This window comes from Calidris pugnax, unplaced genomic scaffold, assembly GCF_001431845.1.
Source record: "Calidris pugnax isolate Ruff unplaced genomic scaffold, ASM143184v1 scaffold398, whole genome shotgun sequence".
NCBI classification, from domain to species: Eukaryota; Metazoa; Chordata; class Aves; order Charadriiformes; family Scolopacidae; genus Calidris; species Calidris pugnax.
The window spans coordinates 1,771,806-1,791,805 of record NW_015091280.1 but is presented as its reverse complement, the minus strand read 5'-3'; the positions used below and the strand labels follow the sequence as shown (position 1 = coordinate 1,791,805).

Genomic DNA, 20,000 nt, shown 5'->3' with positions numbered 1-20,000 from the left:
AAATATTGTTTCTGACATTTCCTTCACAGTCAGTCCTCTAAAGGACACTTTTTGGAGTGAGAAATTCTAGTCCCCAGAGAAGCTGGATATCTCGGCATTTGTTTTCCTTCTGGTTAAGACAGAAATCTGAATATGCCCCAATAGCAGAAAACTGTAGGGGAAAAATTCTGAGTGCATTCGCTTTGTCTCAAAAGTAACGACAACAAAAAAATTATCAGTCTTTTAATCTTCATTTTCTAAGGGTAGGAGTTTAAAAATTAGAAGCAACACTTAAAAATAAACAAATAAAAACATTTCATTCTGTAAAATGTTGAAATGAATAAAGCCTGAATTCTTCCTGCCTTTTGTTTTCTGCAGAACAAAATGCTGCCGTTATTGCCACAACTTGATGGAGTTTCATGCTCAAAGGCCTTGTATCTTCCCAGCAGAAAACAGTTCCAAGATCTCCTGATCAGCACAATCTCAAAATAGTATTTAGAAAGACAATAGCACAAAGTATTTCAAAGGACCTTAACAGTGCTCACGTGGAGTCCTGCCAGAAAACTGTCTTAGAGGATATACCCTGGTTTACTAAATTATCCATCAACAGAGCATATTCATAGGATCGGAGTTTTTTTGAAACCTGGGATTTGGGATGGGTTGTTTGTTGGTTTTTTGGTTTTAATTTGGAGACTTTAATGGGTGCTGAAGCAAGCCCTCTAAGCAGAAAAATAAACTTCCTAAAATATGCACAAACTCTTCATTTTACAAATAAAAGCAGGTACAGCTTTGCTTAAAGAGTTACAAATGCACTTATTGTAGTGAGTACATCATTTTCCACGGGCTGCAGAAGCACCGTGCCTGGTCAGACTCAGCTCTGCCCCAACACCTCCACAGCTTACACACATCTGCTGGGCACATCTGTATGCACACACCCAACAAGCAGAAGCTACAGAGCATCGTTCCTTAAGATTGTAAAGATATTTTTTTAACAATACATTCAGGGGACTAATATCAGATAAACACATACATCAGACTAAAGTGTGTGTTACCACCTTATGACAGAAGTGGTATTAGAAGTGACCAGAAATTTTTCAGATTTACCTAAAAACATGCCATTACTCATTCCATAACTTGTTTTATATATAGAATAAAGATCCTCTATAAACATCAACTAATATCCCCAAAGGAAAATGAGAAAAACAACTAAACCTTATAACACAGATAATGCTACAGCTGGCAGTACACACTACGTGCCTTTGCTGAGGAAAAAGTCATCGGTTGTTCAAACTGTACAGAATTATCCATACAGCCAGATTAGCCAGATTCTGCTCTCTGTTACACTGCTGGAAATCAAGGGGCTTCCACAAAGGAACCACTCTGATTTGATGCCAGCAGGCATCAAATTTGATGCCAGCACCAGAATCTGGTTTTAAAACATACTCTGTATTATGGCACTAATTCCTGCCAGTTTATTGGAACATTTACATGGAAGTACAAATTTGTAATGGCCTCAGTCCATTATTCTTGTTTCACAAGATTAATTAGATTAAGTCAATATCTCAAATTATTCTGGTTTCCTCTTTGTAACCTATCAAAACATATAAAAGGAGATTAAAAATGTTTCTCTTACTAAAATTCAAATCAGTGATACGCAGTAACCACAGAAACACACAAGAAAAAGGAGATGATGGTGACTAAATCCAAGTGTACTGAACCTGATGCTGAGCTCTTTACACAGGTTTCTTCCCTGTATGATCAAGAACAGACACAAATAAATGCCCAAATACATCCTGAATATTTGTGTAACAGAAACTTGTCAGACAAATTTTCAGGCTTTTATTCTATTTTGATGCCTGTAAAGACTCATTCTGTAAGTGCCTGTGGCACTTACTCCGCAAGTTACTAATGTCTGATGAAAAGCACCACCACAATAAGAATTCCTCCTGGTCCTCAACTTTCCCCTATCTCATCTCTGGCTAATTGCCAGAGGTTTAAATTAGGAGAAGGAATAGGGTAAAAACAATACCCTGAATTTATCTATCACTTTTCCACTAGAGAAGTCAGTGGACATTTTATTTATTATTTCATAAAAATAAATAAGTACTTAGGAGATGAGAATACAGAGACATGATCATGGTCAAAAATGTTATATTCAAATTGCAGGAGTCTAAAAATGTTCCATGAAAGTGGGAACCAAATTCTCTTATTTCCCAAATATGTTTTAAGCTCTGTACAGCTGGTGCAAAACAAGGACTATTAACCAATTCTCACTAATGGTCTAAGGCTGTCAGCCCACAACAAAACCAGAATCCAAAATACTCCACTTTCCTTTATTTTTGGAAAACTAAAATCCCACTGACAATGCTCTACCAAAGCCAAACCTGCTGTCCCATTTTTAGGTCAAATTTGTATTTATTCTTTCATCCTTCTCCCAAAATGGAAGATAAAATTAATTGTAACTGATTGTTCACGGACTTGATTTTCAGAGAGTTAGATGGCATTGCATCATGCCAAAAACCAAACAAACAAAAAACCCCAAGAATAGGTTGTGGCACGGTGCATTTGAAATTTATTATAAAATAGCATCCGTTCAGATGACTGTTCTGCACAATTGCAGGCATCTCTGTTCTGTGCTCCCTAATGAACAAAAAGACCCCTTTGCGTTGCTAACTGAACCTCTCTCAGCAACGAAGCTGAACTCACCCGAAATCATCAATGCAGTGGTCACCCATCTTTTTGCCACTTACAGAAATTTTCCTTTGAAGTTTTCTTTAATAGTTGCGCAAACTGCTGTATAGCAAGTCTAAGCCAACCATCACTAAGCCAGCTTTTCTCATTAACCTTCCACTGCTGGCTTCAAAGCAGCCCATACACTCTGTCTAGATCATCATGCAATGTGCTCCTAGCAAGTATCACCGCAAATGCTACTGTTGCGGGCAAATAATTTATTGTCAACCTAAACTTCACAGAAACCCCCGTCCCCTTCAAACAGCCTGACCAAAGCCAAGGGTGCCTGAGCGTGTACAACAGGCTCGAGCCAAAAGACACAACATGCAAAAAGATCTTCCACGTGATCCCAAAGTCTTTTTTTCCGTTCTTGAAGCCACCAACTCAAACACAACATGGGACAGAGCTACTGAAACAGATTATCGCCAGCTCGTTAGGAATTACATATTACTAGTTCCTCTTCCCCACCCAATGACGGAGTGAGGGCTGTCACAGAAAGGGACTCAGACCTTAAATCTGGCCCAGCTAGACAATCAGGATGGGAACACAGAGCAAGAACCACCGGTCTCCTCTCTCAGTGCTAAGGCCAAACACAGGCTAGCACCAAACAAACTTTAAAGAACAGCCTACTTGAGCCTTCTCTGATGCTCAGATAAATTACTACGTGCTTCATGAGGAAAGTGACCTGGGCTTCTCCTCCCACAGCTTTGCTTGACAACCAGTTCTCTGGTGGCACAAGCCGCACTAGCCGATGCTCATGTACCACCCTGTGAACGTGGGCTGGCAGAAGGGTTGCTCTCTTGCCTGCACAAGCATTTCTCGAGTATTAGAGCTGAGATGCTGCAATATTTCTTTTGTACCGAAAGGTGATTTTCTTCCCCTACCCCACTGCCCAGAAAGCAAATAGCCTTGCACACATCAGCAGGAGAGTCGGTGTAGTTCCACTGAATTTTATGCTGGTGGCATGGACAACCCCACTTTGTGGTCTTGGGAACACAGGAGAGCTGCCGTTAGACATCCTCTGCTTTCCCTGTTGTCCCTCTGCCTTTAACAAAGATTGATGTGACGCGCACAGTCCGCTAAACTGGCGGCTATTTTTTTTCCATGCCTCCAGCACACAGCCTTGTAGGTGACACTAAATCATATTTTTAACCCAGGTAAATGACTGCTGCATTTAACATCATGTAAATAAATTCCCAAGCGAAAAAAGCTTTCAAAATTCACAAACCGAAATGATGATATAAGGTCACATTGAAGACCTTTCTCTGGATGTTATTTACAGGACAGACATGAAGTTCAGTGGCTGATTTAATGCACAGCAGTTATATACTTGGACTACTTGTATTAAAACACGTTGGGGCTATTTTCCCCATCTTAAAGGCAGTTTACAGTGTATGAATAATGAGTATTTTCTGGAGACAGAGAAACAGATCATCTTCTCCGGGAACATGTTTAGAAAACAGCTTCCCCTTCAATCTGGCATGGTGCCTTCCCATCAAGGCAGAAGTGGAATTTCTGAGACCTTTTTATGAATAAGCAATAAAAGACCCATGAGGCGGGATGGTTTAGTAGCTTCTACAAAGGCTTATCAAGTGGAGACATAGATAGTTGAGGCTAGGAACCTGGGCTTGCCCATGATCTATTGCCTCCTCTGCTGCAGGAGGAGAGCACCAGTTCCCAGCGTAAACGGCTCTCCCTGTCTTACCTCAAGAAAAACCTGTCAGGAAAGAAAGAGCCCGGCAAGTTTTTACTTTGGCCTTTGAAGTTCTTCCTTGGCTGACTGATGCTCGCCCATACATAACTGGAAGAAAAGACTTCCATTGTGCCGCTCTTTACACCAAGCGTATTATTCTCCAGACAAAAGCTTTCGAGTCTAACTTTTAAACACACCTCTCTTTAGGGTGTACTGTTTCTAAGCCATAAAATCTTTTTTGTTCATTAAAAGAAAAAAAAAAAAAAATGGACAGCTTTCCCCCCTCGGGCAATCTACTCTGCTTGTTAGTTTTTTGTATTAGTTTTTGCAAACGGATACCACAGCCACACAGCAGTTAGCAACAGAACAGCCAGTTCTTGTCCTCAGAAATAGAGCATTTTTCCCCAGCACAGTCTCCATTGGCTTATCCAGTGCAGCTTTAAACATGAAATATAACCATTGTAGGAACTCCCTGTTTTTTGACCAGACCTGGTGAATAATCGCTGTCCCTGAAAACATCTCCAACATCTGGCAACTCGCTGCGATTTGCGGGGTCTGTGCGCTGGGTCAGGGCAGGGATGCAGGAGCAGGGCAGGGGGTTAAGCAATGAACATGCTCAGCACCTGCTTGCTCTCTGCCTGATTCTAATCAGTATTCTCCTCTCATGCCCAGGAATGCCAGAATTCCCCTGTTTCCCCAGAAAAAAAAAACTTTTTCCCCCTCAAGGAAAGGAGAGGGAAACAACAACAACAAAAAAAAAGAGAGAGAAAAAAAAAAAATCCATTAGTTGAGGATCTGAACAAATTTCATTAAAGACAATGCAAGTCTTGCCATTAAATTGAATAGGCTTTTTTGAGGTTTATGAGAATCTCACATGCTTGACACTATTAATTAGAGGAATTAGTGGCGTTAAAAAAAAAAAAAAGAAAAAGAAAAACCACACCACAAAATAAATGCCACAATTTTACTGTTTAAAAACTGACTGTAACAATGCCATTTTCCTTGAAGCTCTAGAAATCAGTAAAAACTATTTGTATAAGCAACTCTGGAAATCAAATCTTGCCTTGCTGCAAGTTGTACTGCAGTTGCACATCTAAAAATCTTTTCTTTTTAACGACCTGTTGACAAGTTCAAGCCAGTCTATCAACTGGAACTGACTCCTCAGTTTTTTGGCTCATAGCTCTATGTCCAAGTCACTAGACCATTTCTCTCTGTCAGGAAAAATGTTTATAAAAGAAAATACAGATTTAATTTTTTAAAAGTTTAAAAACAAATCAAAACAGTTCATCTCTAATCAGTCTGTGTAACACAAAATCCCATCACTGAAAAGCACATTCTGTTGCATAAAGATTTTGAAAGCTAGTTTTAAACTATAAATACTAGTAATATACAACGCAAGAATGTTTAAAGCATGATTTGACTCCTTTTTCTGCTCAGGTCATATTTCTATTTTAACAAGCACGTTAGTAAAAAAAAAATAAAAATCCAATAAACAAAATGTTTTAAGCAGCTCTCCAGAAGTTACAGTATGTTCTCAGCAAATGCAACAGCAACACCCAGTTCTAGAAGAGAAAACAGTGCAAGACCTGCGTGCCCAGCCACAACCACATAAATTTCAAGCATTGAATATTTGCTTAGAACCAAAGATTATTTGCATATATTATTGAATAGATTTTCCACACCCCATATTTGAGAAAATTGCAGGCTATTCATGGGAAACCCAGCAAAAACAGCGAAAAGTATGTATCATTAATTGCTGTACTGCCCTAAACACGCTGTGGCTCAGAGCCTCAATGTAAATTGAGGCAACACCTCTGAATTCATGAACTTAATCCCACACCATATTAGCTGTTCATCTGCTTTTGCTGTAAACAATAGTAATAAAAGCATTAGAAATAAAAATGCTGAGCCTTGATCTGTTTCAGAACACACTCACCTGCTGCTCTGAGCCACCTTACTCTGCTTAGTTAAGAAGTGCTCCACACCACGGGCCATGGACCAGAGGGCCCTCACTAGCTCCTCTACAAACAACCTAGTGTTCCCCAGGTCTGCAACCCCAAAGGCTGTAAAATCCCAACTCCTCTTCCAAGAGCAGGTTACACTCCTTGCTAGCTGCAAAACGGTCATTCTAAATCATCATTTTATCTGGATTTGCAGTTTCAACAGATGAGCCAGAGCAGCTGATCCTACATAACACTTTTGATTTCTGGATCCCAGACATGGGGAAACACCATTGATGCCATTTCTAAGCAAAAAAAAAAAGCCTTGCACAAAGATCCAAGGAGTAGAGTTAGCCAAACAGGAGCAGCTAACACAACCAGATCCTATACTCCAGCCCCCTCCCCATCCCACACACTGCCAGGATGCACAGCAACAGAAGAAAAATAAAAAATAATTAAGGAGAGCATGGAAAGCAAGAAAAAATGGCTTCTTCCTGCTCTGGATGGTCATGACCAAGCAGAGGTAGAGACCAGTAACTGGGGAAGGGGAGTGAGCAGTCCCTCCTCAGCTGGCCTCAGGCACAGACAACACAGAAAGTCACTCTGAGAAACATGGGGCAGATTATACCAACTCAAACCAGTTCTCTTCCAAACCAAACCCAACTCTTCTAGCACTAATTTTGCCACGACCACTTTTTTTTTTTTCTTGTTTGCTTGTATTTAGGGGTATCACTTACTTCTAAACACATTAGTCACCGAAATCACTCTTTCCTACTCAAAAAGGGTATTAAAAAAAGCTCCCTTGTCCCATCCCGAGGATGCAGAACCACACTCACCGCAGCCCCGTCAGAAGATCCTTAAAGCCTATGGAAAGATGCCTTTGGCTCTCCCGCAGCTGTGGGAACTTCAGCAGCAAACCAGCACCAGCTGGGGGGGGAAGCCATTTAGCCCAAATCACTGGGACCTCAGGCATCTACTCCCAGAGCTGAATGTCACCAAGTGCAAAAAGTCACCTACAAAGCACAACTGCAACCACAACATCTCCACCTAGAGAACACAACAGTCCTGTGGAAGCTTTAAACTTCACATTAAAAAAAAAAATAATAATATGAAAAGCACTTACAGGTTTGCCAGAAGAGAAGGGCAGAGGCAGAGCAAGGAGCTCCCCAGGCGGGAAACAGGGTAGCACCAGCTCCCCACTGGGCTGGGAGCCACCCCTGCACTTAGAGGTACTCCCTGCATCCCTGCGGGGCTCTCCTCGCTGTGGTGAGCTCAGGCTTGGAGAAGCACAATGGGTCTTTTAACCAAAGGATCCCACCCAGCAAAACTGGTCGGAGGCACCCCGAGGGCAGGCCACTCCTCAAAACCCCTGGGGCTAAACCAGGAAGAGTTACAGAGCAAGAAAACAAAGCACATCCAATGGAGTTCCCCCTTTGCTGTCCTGGGAAACCCATCATTCTAGGAGCCCTCCCACTGCTAGCCAGTGGCCAAAAAACAAGTGCCAGGTGGCCTCTTTCTTTAACAGAGTGACTTGTGAGTGATGGCACCCAAAACTGGAAACAGCAGAGTCCCTACTCCATTCTTTGATCACCTTGAAGGATCTTTTTTTTCCCTTATAGGACTTTTCTGGGGTGTATTATTTTTTAGTTATAACTGCCATCATCTGGATTCAGATACTAGATGTATTTAGGATTCTTTTAATACTCATTCTAATTTTTTGTCTCCGATTTACTCTTCCAAGGCTGACAAGTCTGTTCCTGATGTCAGATTAAGAAAAATATTTATGTCATCAATCATCACTCCATCTTTTCAACTGCCAATGCAGGAGAAGCACAGTAACTTTGAATCCTGGCTTGTTTGAAGTTCTTCCTTGTCCAAGTTACCTCTAAGAGTTTGGAGAAAAATCCTCTTTATGCTTGTCATTGTGTAGGGGTTGATAACCATTCAAATTAGAGCTCCTGATTTCTTTCCCAAAACTTTGTTTGCGGTGTTGATTAGGGTGGGAGGTTGAGGGCAGGAATGCCATTTGGAAGCAGTATCTGGAAGGGTATCCCCTTGCAATATCCTTCAACCAGGCAGGAGCCAGAAATCCAAGGGATCGAGCAGCCCTCTGCCTCCCGTCCTGCCAGGACTGGGGGAGCAGATTGGTTACAGAGCCTCTCACAGCAGAGGGCCAGCGGTTTAATTTGCCTTTTTTTTTTTTTTTTTTTTGCTAAATCATGTGTTAGAAAAATTTTAAATGCAGTTCCCTAAAACATCTCTTTTTAATTTGCACCGCTTGTAGCATTTTATTTGAACTACACTTACTTGCCATGTCAGATCTCTTTATTTATCCACGAAAATAGCTGTTTAGTATTATAAAGTCTTGCTAAGTCTGAGAGGGTGAATGAGTTCCCTCAAATCTGAAACATAATTAAACTTTTGCATCTGGGCCAAATTCAACCCTAAGCAACCTGCACAGCCCTTGATGAGGGCAGGGGATTGCTCCGATGTACAATTTGGTTTCAAGAAACTTTTTAAACATAGAAGGAGCAGGATACAATAAAAAGATAAACAAAATGTCTGCTATATGCAGCCATTTTGCATTTTAGCCAGGAGAAGTGAGCATCCCGAGAGTCTGCAATACTTTTTGATGCTTGAGTCCCCACTGGGCACCAGCTCAGCACAGTCCGGCCCGAATCACCCACCCCAGTGCACACAACGTGCAGTTTATCACAGAATCACAGAATGGTTTGGGTGAAAAATCATTGAGTTCCAACCCCCCTGCCATGGGCAGGGATCCGTCCCCCTAGACCAGGTTGCTCAGTGTATGCCAGTCTCGCTGCTGCCCAGAAGAGGTGGACAAGCAGCTCGTTCTACGGGCTTTTCAAAAAGTTCCACTGTATTTGTTGGAAAGTAAATTGTGGGTACTAAAGCAACAGGCATTTGTGTGATTTTCTGTACAGCTGCCAAATATTTGAGCATTTTTCGCTTGATCCTGTTGATTTAAAAGGCAGCAGGTCCAATCAACTGTGCTAAACCAGGGATGAACCCACAGGGCTTTTTCCTAACTGCAACATCTATTGTACGATCTTCTAAACAGATTCCTAAATGTTCTCTTCTACTAATTTCCAGTTCCACAGACGGTGGCAAAGTACATGGTTGAGCTATATACCATACACACAATAGCTACCATAGGCAGCGAGAGAGGTTAGAGCATATGATGCCTTCCTCTGCACCACATGCATTAAAAATGTAAAGAAAAATGTACAGAAAAAAGTTGTAGACTGACTTCCCTCCAAAATACTGCACTGTAAAGGTTTGAAACATTACTCCTTGTGTAAATAGTCCTTGGATAACTTTTCTAGATTTGGTAAAACTATTAGAAGTGGGTGAGATTAATTTGCAGGATAGTAGTTATTTGAAACTATCCCTTCTTGCGTGTGAACACTGATTATCTAATTCAGTGGTTGCTCACACACCAGCGTCAGTCTAGCAGCTGCAATGGAGTTAATCTTGATTTCTAGCTTAGTAAATTAATTTCCTGATGTTTTCCTTGGAGTGTTTTTGGCAAAATCCATGCTTCGCAGGATTTAATTGTCAAAATAGGACAATAGCATATTTCACCTTTCATTTTCACGTTTCTTTAGCTAAACATTTGCCACTTCCCTTTTTTCTGTTAAAATGCCTCCTTTCTGAAAACAATTTATTTTGCTGTTCATGAAACCAGTGCAAAGCTGACTTCCAGCTAGTTCTGAGCAGCTTTTCTTCTCACCACTGCGTTTTCTCACCACTGACTGGAGGGGCTGGGTAGGTGTCAGAGTGCTCATTCGGCCACTGTTTCCCCCAGTTCATGCCCCAACTCCTCAGCACTTCACACCGGATCAAACACCCAGCCCTTAGTTAAAAACGAGAAGGAAGTCCTGCCACATCACCTGCAGTAAAAAAGGACTTTCTGTGGAAGTGTTCCCTGCTGCCCCTGGTTTCTATAAAACCTGTCTGCATTCATCTCCACCTTTCCCCAAGCCAGTTAAAGATGTAGAGATGAAAAGGAGTTTTAAATCAAATTTGTTTACTCTTGAGTGTGTTGGTGCTACTGCCTCACAGGGGGTGTATGGATTATACATTGGTTACATTTTTAACAAAGAAGAGAGCAATTTAGCCAGAAGAACTGTACTCGTTATGGTTTTTCTGGGCTGGTATATGGAACAGATCCTGATTATATTGGCATGAACAGTCCTACTCATTTAAATAAGGTGAACAAGATTTGACAGGGGCTGAATAAGCTGTCTGCCTGCAGAAATGTCAGCTGCAGACAGTTTATTCCTCGTACGATTCAAACCGCAGTGATCTATGTGACATTATATCTGATAAAAGAAATTACTACATAGTCAGTTCTGGATCAGACATCCAACATGAGGGATATCATAAATATAAAAATCCTTAAGACAGGTCCTTATATGGACTTGTGCGTGATATAAACATTGGTCACATTTGGCAGAAAGCTTACATCCAGGCAAATATCCATAAAAAAAAAAAAATTAAAATTAAAAGGTGGAATGTATATCACTGTCCTCACTGCAGCTCTCCTTGGAAATGAATAAGCCACGTTCATGGACTTTAAGGAAATTTGTACCTAAAGTGCTTTCAAAGAATTTTAGCTGTTACTCTGGGGCAAAATGTCTCCTAAAGTAGCTGAGTACTTGTAAAGTATGCACAGACTAATATTTTATCCAGAGATAACCGGACAAAACGAAAACTGTGTGTATTTAAGAAAGGAAATGAGAAAATGTGGACTAAAAAAAAAATCGAGTTTAGCCCTTTGCTCTTTGTCACTACAGCAGAGGAGGATCATGCACATAAAAATCAGTGTGAGACCGGGAGAGGCTCCCCAGCTTTACCAGGCTTCTCACTGCTGGTTGTGAAGCTGAATTTCTGTGTCCAGATGCACCAGTGGCAGGACCTGGATCTAACGCTCACATACCCTACAATTCCCATGAAACTTCATCTCATAATTACAAGCCGACATAACACATCCAGATTGCGCAGCCTCTTCTGCTGAGGATGTGGTGGAATGTTATTTTACTATCTCTGAAATAAGTGATGCTTATTCATCAGCTTTCCGTAAGGCAAGAAGGAAGGGATTATTCTGAAGGACTCCTGCCTGCTTTTCAGCACAGCCTGCCCCATCCGCCTCCCCCGCTCTGCTGAGGAGGGGCAGTACAGCTGGACTCACCGCTGCAAGCGAGGTCTATACAACCAAAACTGAAGAAAATGCACAAAGAAATGCTGCAAGCTCGTTTGTGTCCCCTTTATACCCAGCCTCCCAATTCGGAGAACTGGCTGGTTTCTCAAACTGCCTCTCTCTCTTTTAGTGGCAGCCCTGGACCATCTATCTCCCACGTGATTTGGTACTAAAAAATTAAAACTTTTTCTTTAGGCTGCATTCATCAAAAAGATTACGTGCAATAAAATTCGTTTCACTAAAACTCAGTGAAATACCACATATTTTGCCAGTTGTACTAGTAAAATTTCAGTGCATTATATACTAAAAATCAAACAATTCAAACAAAACCAAATCCAATAATGCTAAACAAAAATCCCTCACAAAACTGTAAGAGCGTACAGTGCATAAATCCAACAGACCATGCAAAATAAGGATTCCATTCAAATTTCACATCTCATTAAAGACAATTTGGCCATTAATCCATACGGGTTTAGGAGCAAAGAAGGATTTTCCAAGACAGATAAACTGAAATGATCCTCCTTTGATCTCCGAGGTTAAGAATCAGCGACAATGGAAGATGAACAACAAGGGGCAGAACTGCTGGCCTTTTTATGTGCCACAATGGCATCAGCAAACAACTACTTAATCAATATTTGGCCAGGGACACTGAAAACTTCCTTTTCAAATTTTAATTCCTAGTTGTAAAACAACTGTAGGGCAACCAGCAAGATAAGACATTAAACTGACTGCTTAATTGCCTTTTACTGTCTTACTAGTTATATATGCACATTCTTAATAGTTTGTGAATCTTTATTTACTAGGATGAATAAATGACCTGTCAGCAATTACATCAAACTCCACTAACTAAATAATCTTGGACCATGACACACTTTAACTCTAATGTGTCCTCAGTGAGTTTTAATTTCATTACACTTCACTTTTTTTTTTTTCTAGGCAGGGTGATTTAAACTGAATTAGTTGAACAGCATGGGGCAGGAGTACTCCAGGGCAAGTAAAGTAAAATGTGGCGCTCACGCTACGCTAAACAAGGTCTTGTGGTGAATTATGTTACTGTACATCATTTTTATTAGCCAGAGAGCTCAGCGTTTGGGGAACACTTGGAAATACCCTGCATTTTTATTTATATATTTTTTTCTTTCTTTAGCCACATGTGTTCGTTACATAGGATTTAAAGTGACATTTACATGGAGAAATTCGCATTGACTGGCTTGCTCTGATTTATTGCTTTGCGTTTCACTCAATTTCTTCTTAAATTAACCAGAGAGCACTTTGTAGTTCTGCTTCATTTCCCAATGCCGTTTTATTACACAGCCCTGGGGACTCGTGATAATTTATCACTATCAACTTTATTGGCTTCCCTCTTCTAAACCCTGTTCCAACCCTTATCAATAAGTAAACCTAATACCAAACTAAACCTTCCCTGAGCGAGTGGTAGATAAAAGCGCAGTCTTGACGGATACAACAGAGAATTACTATTCAAAATCAGACCTGGAAAATAATCTCTTTTAAGGATTCCATCAGCATCAACTTTTACTTTCAGCATTAATTTCCAGTATTTTTTTTTATCTAATTAAAATCTCTGTCTGATTGCTGATAACATCGCTACCTTTGTGTAAACACAGATAAAGAGGTCCTTGCCCTCCATGAGAGTTTTGCCAGAGACTTTCACTCAGGATTAGAGCCACACTCTCGCGTAGTGGGTACTTTCCATTAACAGAATAGAACAAATTTGGGGCCCATTCCTGCCTGCCCCAACCCACGTGAGTAACCTTGCAGACATGAATAGGCCCTTTGAGTGGGACCCCGCGCCCTTACCCGCGTGTGATAGCGTTGGCAGAACTGGAGGTCTGATACCCGAGCCAGTAAACCTAAACCTGAGGATTTCCCCCAGAGCTGCAGTTGCTCAGCACATTGCAGAGCAGGGTTCAAGAAGAGCCTGATCCCTACCATGGTAAATTCCTGCTGACGTCAAGGGTTTTTCAGTCATAGGAGAATCCAGAAAGCCAAAGATAAAAATCACATTTTCGGAGCAAGTCCTAGGCACACTGAAATCGACTGATCGTGTTTCTTTGCCTCAGCCTGTCCAGAATGACACTGTAAGTCTAAAAGATTATTAAGATTTTAAGAGCAACAAAGTAAGATGCAAACTTGGCTACAAATTCCAGTTAATCAGCTGCTGAGTGTGAAACGATCCTGATATTTGCTAAAATAGCATTTGCCTTTGTTCTAAGTATATGCAATTAGAAAAACTGGAAAGGATGCCCACAGCCGTTCTGTTAACGTGAATAGGCACGGACTCTTTTTAAGTTGAAGAAAGCTTTCATAAGATGGCAAAACATGAAATCACGATTTCATTAATGGGTTTGCAAGAAAGGGGTATGATGTATCTATATATTACTCCAGGGAGACACTGCTAGACTGAGTAATGCCCTTTCTTCCCACGACTGGAAGTATTACTAGTGCTTAGGGAAGGTGATTAGTGTGCAGTTAGTCTGCCAATTAGCACTCTCCTCAGAGCCCCCCAGCTTGCCCTCCAGACAGGAGGGCAGGGGCTGCTCCTGGCATCTCTGGAGCAGCAAACTCTGCTCTGAAACCACTCAAAACACAACCATAGAGCGCCTTTCTGAACACGCTCAGCATGCTGGCACACCGCGCTCTCACTTGTTGGTGACTTATTGATCACTGGGGTCATCAGTTATTATTTCTAGCTCAGAATAACGATTTGGAAGCAGGAGCCTGGCCCAGAGCCCCACAGTGGCAACAGGTCAGGCAGGAGAGACAAAGCTCAGAGCTACGGTCCAGGTAAAGACTTCATCACCTCTTTGGATTTGCATTTGTGCAGCACCTGGCTTTTCTATCCAGGTCTGGACTCACACACACTATTGAGATACGGGGAAAGAAAGGGAAAAAGGCAGACAAAATACTGTTAGTGCTACCTGCCTTGAGCCAAATCCTGGAGTGTCTAGGGACTTTTTCTTAATTAAGCACCATTTTCTTGTCAGCTCTGAGAGCCTCAGAAATGAAATTCTGTTCAAGTTACACGAGCCGATTTCATAAACCTGCTGGTGACCAAATACGTAAAGTACTGTATGAAATTCCAGACTCGGGATGATAACTGCCTGCAGCCACAGTCATCACATTTCATTCAGTAAGTGAATCTTTACCAGGAACACTGAGCAAGGGAACACACCGAGCTTCTCAGCTGTAAGACACAACAGCATTTCACACCAGTAAGTCCTCCCGCCCTGGGACAGGACGTTGGAGCAAAATCATGACAAGCCCTGCATCAGAAAATCACAACCAAAAATCCAACTCAGCACTGGTCTCATCCCACTCCCTGGCTGCTAACCCGACAGTCTACGATGCAGAAATGAATGGGATGACTCAAACTGATATCTGGTGCCTGCATGTTAATCCTGTCCCTTAATAAACCGCCTTTATTAGTTTACCGACCTAAAAATAACTGGCTGCATGATACTGACCAACGCTAATCAAAACATCTGCAAGCCCATCTAGCCCCAGCTACCCTTTAGATCATGTGCCACCACTTCAAAGCCTGTGCATCAAGTCAGTAATTGTAACATTGCATCTAAATATTTAAGCTAGGGGCTGGTAGTCGCATGTCCCATTTACAGTCAGCATCTGTCCTCTAATTCCATTACAGTACAAAGCAAAAATGTTTCCCAAAACTCGCAAACAGGAAAAGCATCACACAGCTAGAGAAGCAGCAGCAGCTTGAACTTTCTAGCTGCTGAGCAGGGCTTTTGTGCTAAGGTCCTTCCCCCCCCCCCCTTCAAACTCCCCACATACACACACAAAAATAGGGGTGGTGCCGAAATTGTATTAATGTGAGCCTCAGGCACACAGAAGAAAAAAAAAAAAAAGAAAAAGAAAAGAGGAAGGGGAGGGAGAGGGGGGAAGGGTTTGGTCCAAGATGAAAGTAAGAAGGAAATAAAGGAGGCAATTTAGTCTGCTGTAGCCTGAATTGCTCTCAGTACAGCCAAGGGTAGAGGCTGGGGATGAGTAGGGCCCTTTTTTGGACGGGTGCGCATGACTGGGGGAGGATCCGCCAGGACAGGGCCCGGGGGCCAATTCCGCCGGCCGGGAACAGAGGCCCCCTTTGAGGGCAGAGAGAGGGGGGGGTCCCAGCCTCAGCCCCAGCCCCGGCCAGCGCCGCCCGCTCGCAGCGGCCCCGGGCCCAGCTCTACGCCCCAGCGTTTGAGCCCCGAAAGCCACCGGTTTGTGCCAGAAAACAAGAGCTATCCTCATGGAGCGGGGGGTTTATCAGATTAGTCAGCAAACCCGCGCACGGCGCCCGCTCAAGGTACAAGCAGCTCCCTCTTCTGTAGCCCTTATGCTAAAAATATGCCCTGATGTGCCATATAAAGGCACAAAAGTTTCCCTTTCATGTTCTTTATTTATGGCTTATGCCTTTAAGAAAAATATATCATGCATGCAGAAGTACAGATATGCTATTATAGAATTATAAGCTTCCTGCTACGCGCTGTGACAATCAAGGTTTTCTTTAAAGATGTAGCCAAAATGGGTAGAGGGTGACACTGAGAGAAATGCCAAAATACAGCAAAGCGGGCGGCACATGTGGCATCTGTGAACGTCATTGAGAGAATCAGATTTAAGTGTCCGTGAACAGAGGCTGAAACAGAATCACAGCGGGGCGTACAAAAGTTTACCTACTCTTATATATGTGATGGGAGAAATCCCAAGCCACATGGTATACTGTTTCTATCACCCATTTTTCAAAAATACGTGTTTCTCTTCTCTCTAATCCCACTCTGCGGTAAGCACTCCCAAATACCAAATCTTGAATTAGCTGCCATTAAAATTACGACAATTCTTATCCTTGCCCTCGGAAAAAATGCCTATCCCCGAGCCACTCAAATGACCACGGTGAGGAAGGGATTTCAGGCAACGTCAGCAAGTGTCCAGCACTAAATATGTGCTCCAGAGCAGGAAAGTGATTCCCCGCTCCATGCTCAGCCCCAGGACTTGTTTTCTGACCAAACCGACTGCCTTCCCTTGCGTCTCCCTGCACCCACGCTCCTGCTGCTGGGGTACCTTGAGGCCCCGAGACCAGAGCTATGAAAAAAAAAATATCCAAACTATAAAAGGCTCCAAAGTACTGCGCTTTTTTTTCACTCTGAGCACTCCCACAGAGAGCCCCCGGCAGTGAGCTGCCACGCCTGGGTTTGGCTGTTTCAACCTTGGGACACTCTGAACAAGCCGAGCGCCGTGGAGGGCACCGGAGACGAGAGGCCCTGCCAGCGGGCACCCTGTCCCACAGCAGGCCTCGCGGCCGGGCTGGTGGGCACGGGCAAATACCATCCTGAGGCACCAAAACCCTCCGGAGCACTGCCAGTTGCTTCAGCAAGAGAGCAGGATCTGATCTCATGGTTTTTATGGACGGGGTGAAATGGAAGCTCCTCTGCTGGCACTGGGAGGTGAAGCAGAGCCTGTTTTGCCGGCCGGGTACGGAAAGCAGCGGTGGACTCACTTTATGGTGGCTTTTTTCTTGTGTTGTCCTTACAGCATCACACTCTACTACACGTAAGGTACGTGTAGAGCAACAGACCCTCTCTGGAGCAGCAGCTCTCTCGCCGAGCAGCATCCCGGCCACTCGGGTAATAAGATTAAGCAACAGCTTGCTAGCCAGGGTGGGGGGAGCAGGCACTGCCGCTGCGGGGAGGAGCACGCTCTCCCTCCAACTGCCAAACCTTCCCAGGGGCTGTCGCCGAAGAGACGGGATTATCAAACTGCCTTTTGCAGGGAACTGCCCGGCCATTTCATCCAGCAAACACCCGCCTGCGCTCGGACAGGACGGGGCTGCCCCATTGAGTCAGGGGGGGTTTGCTCCTGACTGAAGTCAGAAGGAGCAAAATCGGACACTCACGTCTGCCGAAAGTGAAGCAGAGGGGACATCGGAGGGCAGAATGCAGCCCCCTTGTAGGACCGTGCTGGGGGGCAGGAGGAAGCCCTCGTTCGTAGCGAGAGACCACCAGCCCCCCATGCTTTCCCTGCCAGAGTCCCAGGGCTGCCCCAGGCTGGAGATCAGCAGCCACACACCCAGGCACTGATTTACAGCAGATCAGGAGCCCCGTTTTAAAGAGCTGAGAGTCAAAGGACTGGAGGAGTATTTCAAAGAGAAGTAGAGGGGTGGGTTATAGTGATAATAATATTTTTTCTCTTGCTGTCTCTATTAATTAATTTTGCTCCATAAAGCAAGGATATTATCAAGGCTTCCTATCTTCTGTTTTTAATCTCTGTTGAAAAATTCAGGAAGGCAGAAAACCTAGATATTTTAAAACAACTAGGGCACTGAGTTTAGCTATTTTTCCCTTGGTGAACGTCCCTCTCAGAACAATTCTCTATTGCAAGAGGTTCTGGGGGAGGCTCTGTGACCCATCATACAGGGGCAATCAAACTGTGCCTTTTCGCCTTAACCTATTACTTTGTTAGCATCTTCTGCATGTTTGCATTACATGCATCCGCACAAACACAGACACACAGAAGATGAGGCTTCCCTCAAAGCTTTAGTAACCGAGTTGAAAACTGAGTTTTGGGAGTGTTCTAGGGTTTGTTCCTACACAACAAGGAGATATTCTACTTTTAAAGAACAAGTTTCAGTTGTCCTTCTTGAATGGCACTCAGCATCTCTAAATGCCTAGAAATGCTAGAAACAGTTCCTAGGTAAAAACAGTTACTTTTTCCTGGTGGAGAGAGTCCATAAAACTGAGTGGAGCATCAGCTATTAGGGGCTCATTGAATAATTCATCCCTCATTGCAAGCCCATAATGTCTTTTCTCGGCCTTTTGTGGGGCTGTTTTCTCTTCTTTTCTCCTTGAATTATAAAAAGGTTGCCTTCTTTTGTTCACATCAAGCTGCTGCTAGCTGAAGCTTTGTCTGTGCAAAGCCAAAGTGTGAGTTTCAATGGACTCCCCCCTCTTTGTTTTCCAAGTTCATCTCCAAGTGTAGATTGTGTATAGAAGGCCTTCTTTGTAAAAGCTGGAAAAGTTGTACAAATGTTTGACCAGCTCATTTGGTACTTTTGTCTCGCCTTCCCCAGTGCCTCTGCGAGCGCTGGGCAGCCACTTCCACGCACCGGCCGGGCCCTGCCTGCCCCTCCGCTCCGGACGGGCCAGGGAGCCAGGCACAACTCCCCGGAGCAGCCCCTCGCCTCCGCCTTCTCCAGGTTGCAACCTCCTCGCAGCCCCTGGCCAGCCACCACCACAAGCTTTCCCCATCGGTTTTAAGAGGAGAAGAACCGAAACACGCATCTCCTTCATCCCTGCCCACGGAGGCCTGAGGCTCCGCAGCCTTTGGCTACAACTGCCCCTTCTGTGCGGCTGTGGGTCAGCCTGGGCTGGCAAAGGAGACCTTTACAGCCATGCCAGGGGCTCCATGGCCAGCTCCAGACCTCCCTTCTCCCTGGCCCCCATCCCTGTTGTTGAAAGCCAAAGCAGTGGCAGGCCCCATCTTCACCCCCACCTCCGCACCATTCCCACACATCGCAGGGTCCTAACGGTGGGGGAACAGGATGGGATGGGATGGGATGGGATGGGATGGGATGGGATGGGATGGGATGGGATGGGATGTGGCAGCCGACCCACTGGGGCTACCTCCTCACTACACTGGCTCCAGGACGACCTCCAGGAGAAAGGGGAGGGAAGAAGGAGAGCAATACCCACCAGCACCCCGGGGTTGGCACGGGCCCGCCCCAGGGCTCCACAGAGCGCAAAGGGAAATCGGGACTTTACCTCTTTCGCTGAGGATGCCGTCGATGCTGTGCTTGGCCTTCTTGTCGCTTTCCTCCACCTCCTTCCTTTCCAGCTCTGCCTCCTCTTCCTCGCCTTTCCCGAACTTGCTCCGCAGGATGCGGCTGATGGAGCTCACTTTGGGGGGAGCGCGGAGCTGTGACCGGGCTGGTCCCCGGCAGCCCCCCGCGGCGGCCGTGCCGTGCCGGGGACCCAAACCCCGCATCCTCCCCCCCCCAACCGCTGCCAGTTGGGGATTTCGGGAGGGCAGCGGCCGGCTCCCCTCCCCACGGGGATTTTCCGGGGGCCCTGTCCCGGCTCCGCGCTCCAGCGCTGGCACAGGGGGCCCGTAAATTCTTCTTTTTCCCGAGCCCGGGGGTGGGCGGTGAGAACAAACCCGCACAAACACCACCCCGGCTCCGTGTACCCCCTCCCCGCAACCCCGCACCGGGAGCCGCTCCCCAGCCTCAGCTCCCGGCGAGCCCCGAGCCGTCCTGCGGCAGCGGAACGGCGGGGGGGGGGGGGGGGGCGGGGGGGGGGGGGGGGGTCCGGGCCGCGCCCCCCGCCTGCCCCTTGAGGGGGAGGCAGGCGGTGCCCCCGTTCTGCACCGCCACCTCCGACTGGCTGCGTTTCAGCGCGGGGCTGCCCCGCCGCCACCGCAC

General features: G+C 44.8%; 1 protein-coding gene across 1 annotated transcript in view; it reads right to left on the bottom strand.

Moving 5' to 3' along the window:
* The window catches only part of PAX3 (paired box 3), an 84,976-nt gene that overhangs the window by 61,793 nt on the left and 3,183 nt on the right, over nucleotides 1-20,000 (bottom strand). Inside the window, exon 3 of the mRNA XM_014960632.1 lies at nucleotides 19,342-19,476. Within this exon, the coding sequence (XP_014816118.1) occupies nucleotides 19,342-19,476 (135 nt within the window). The remainder of the gene's footprint in view (nucleotides 1-19,341; nucleotides 19,477-20,000) is intronic.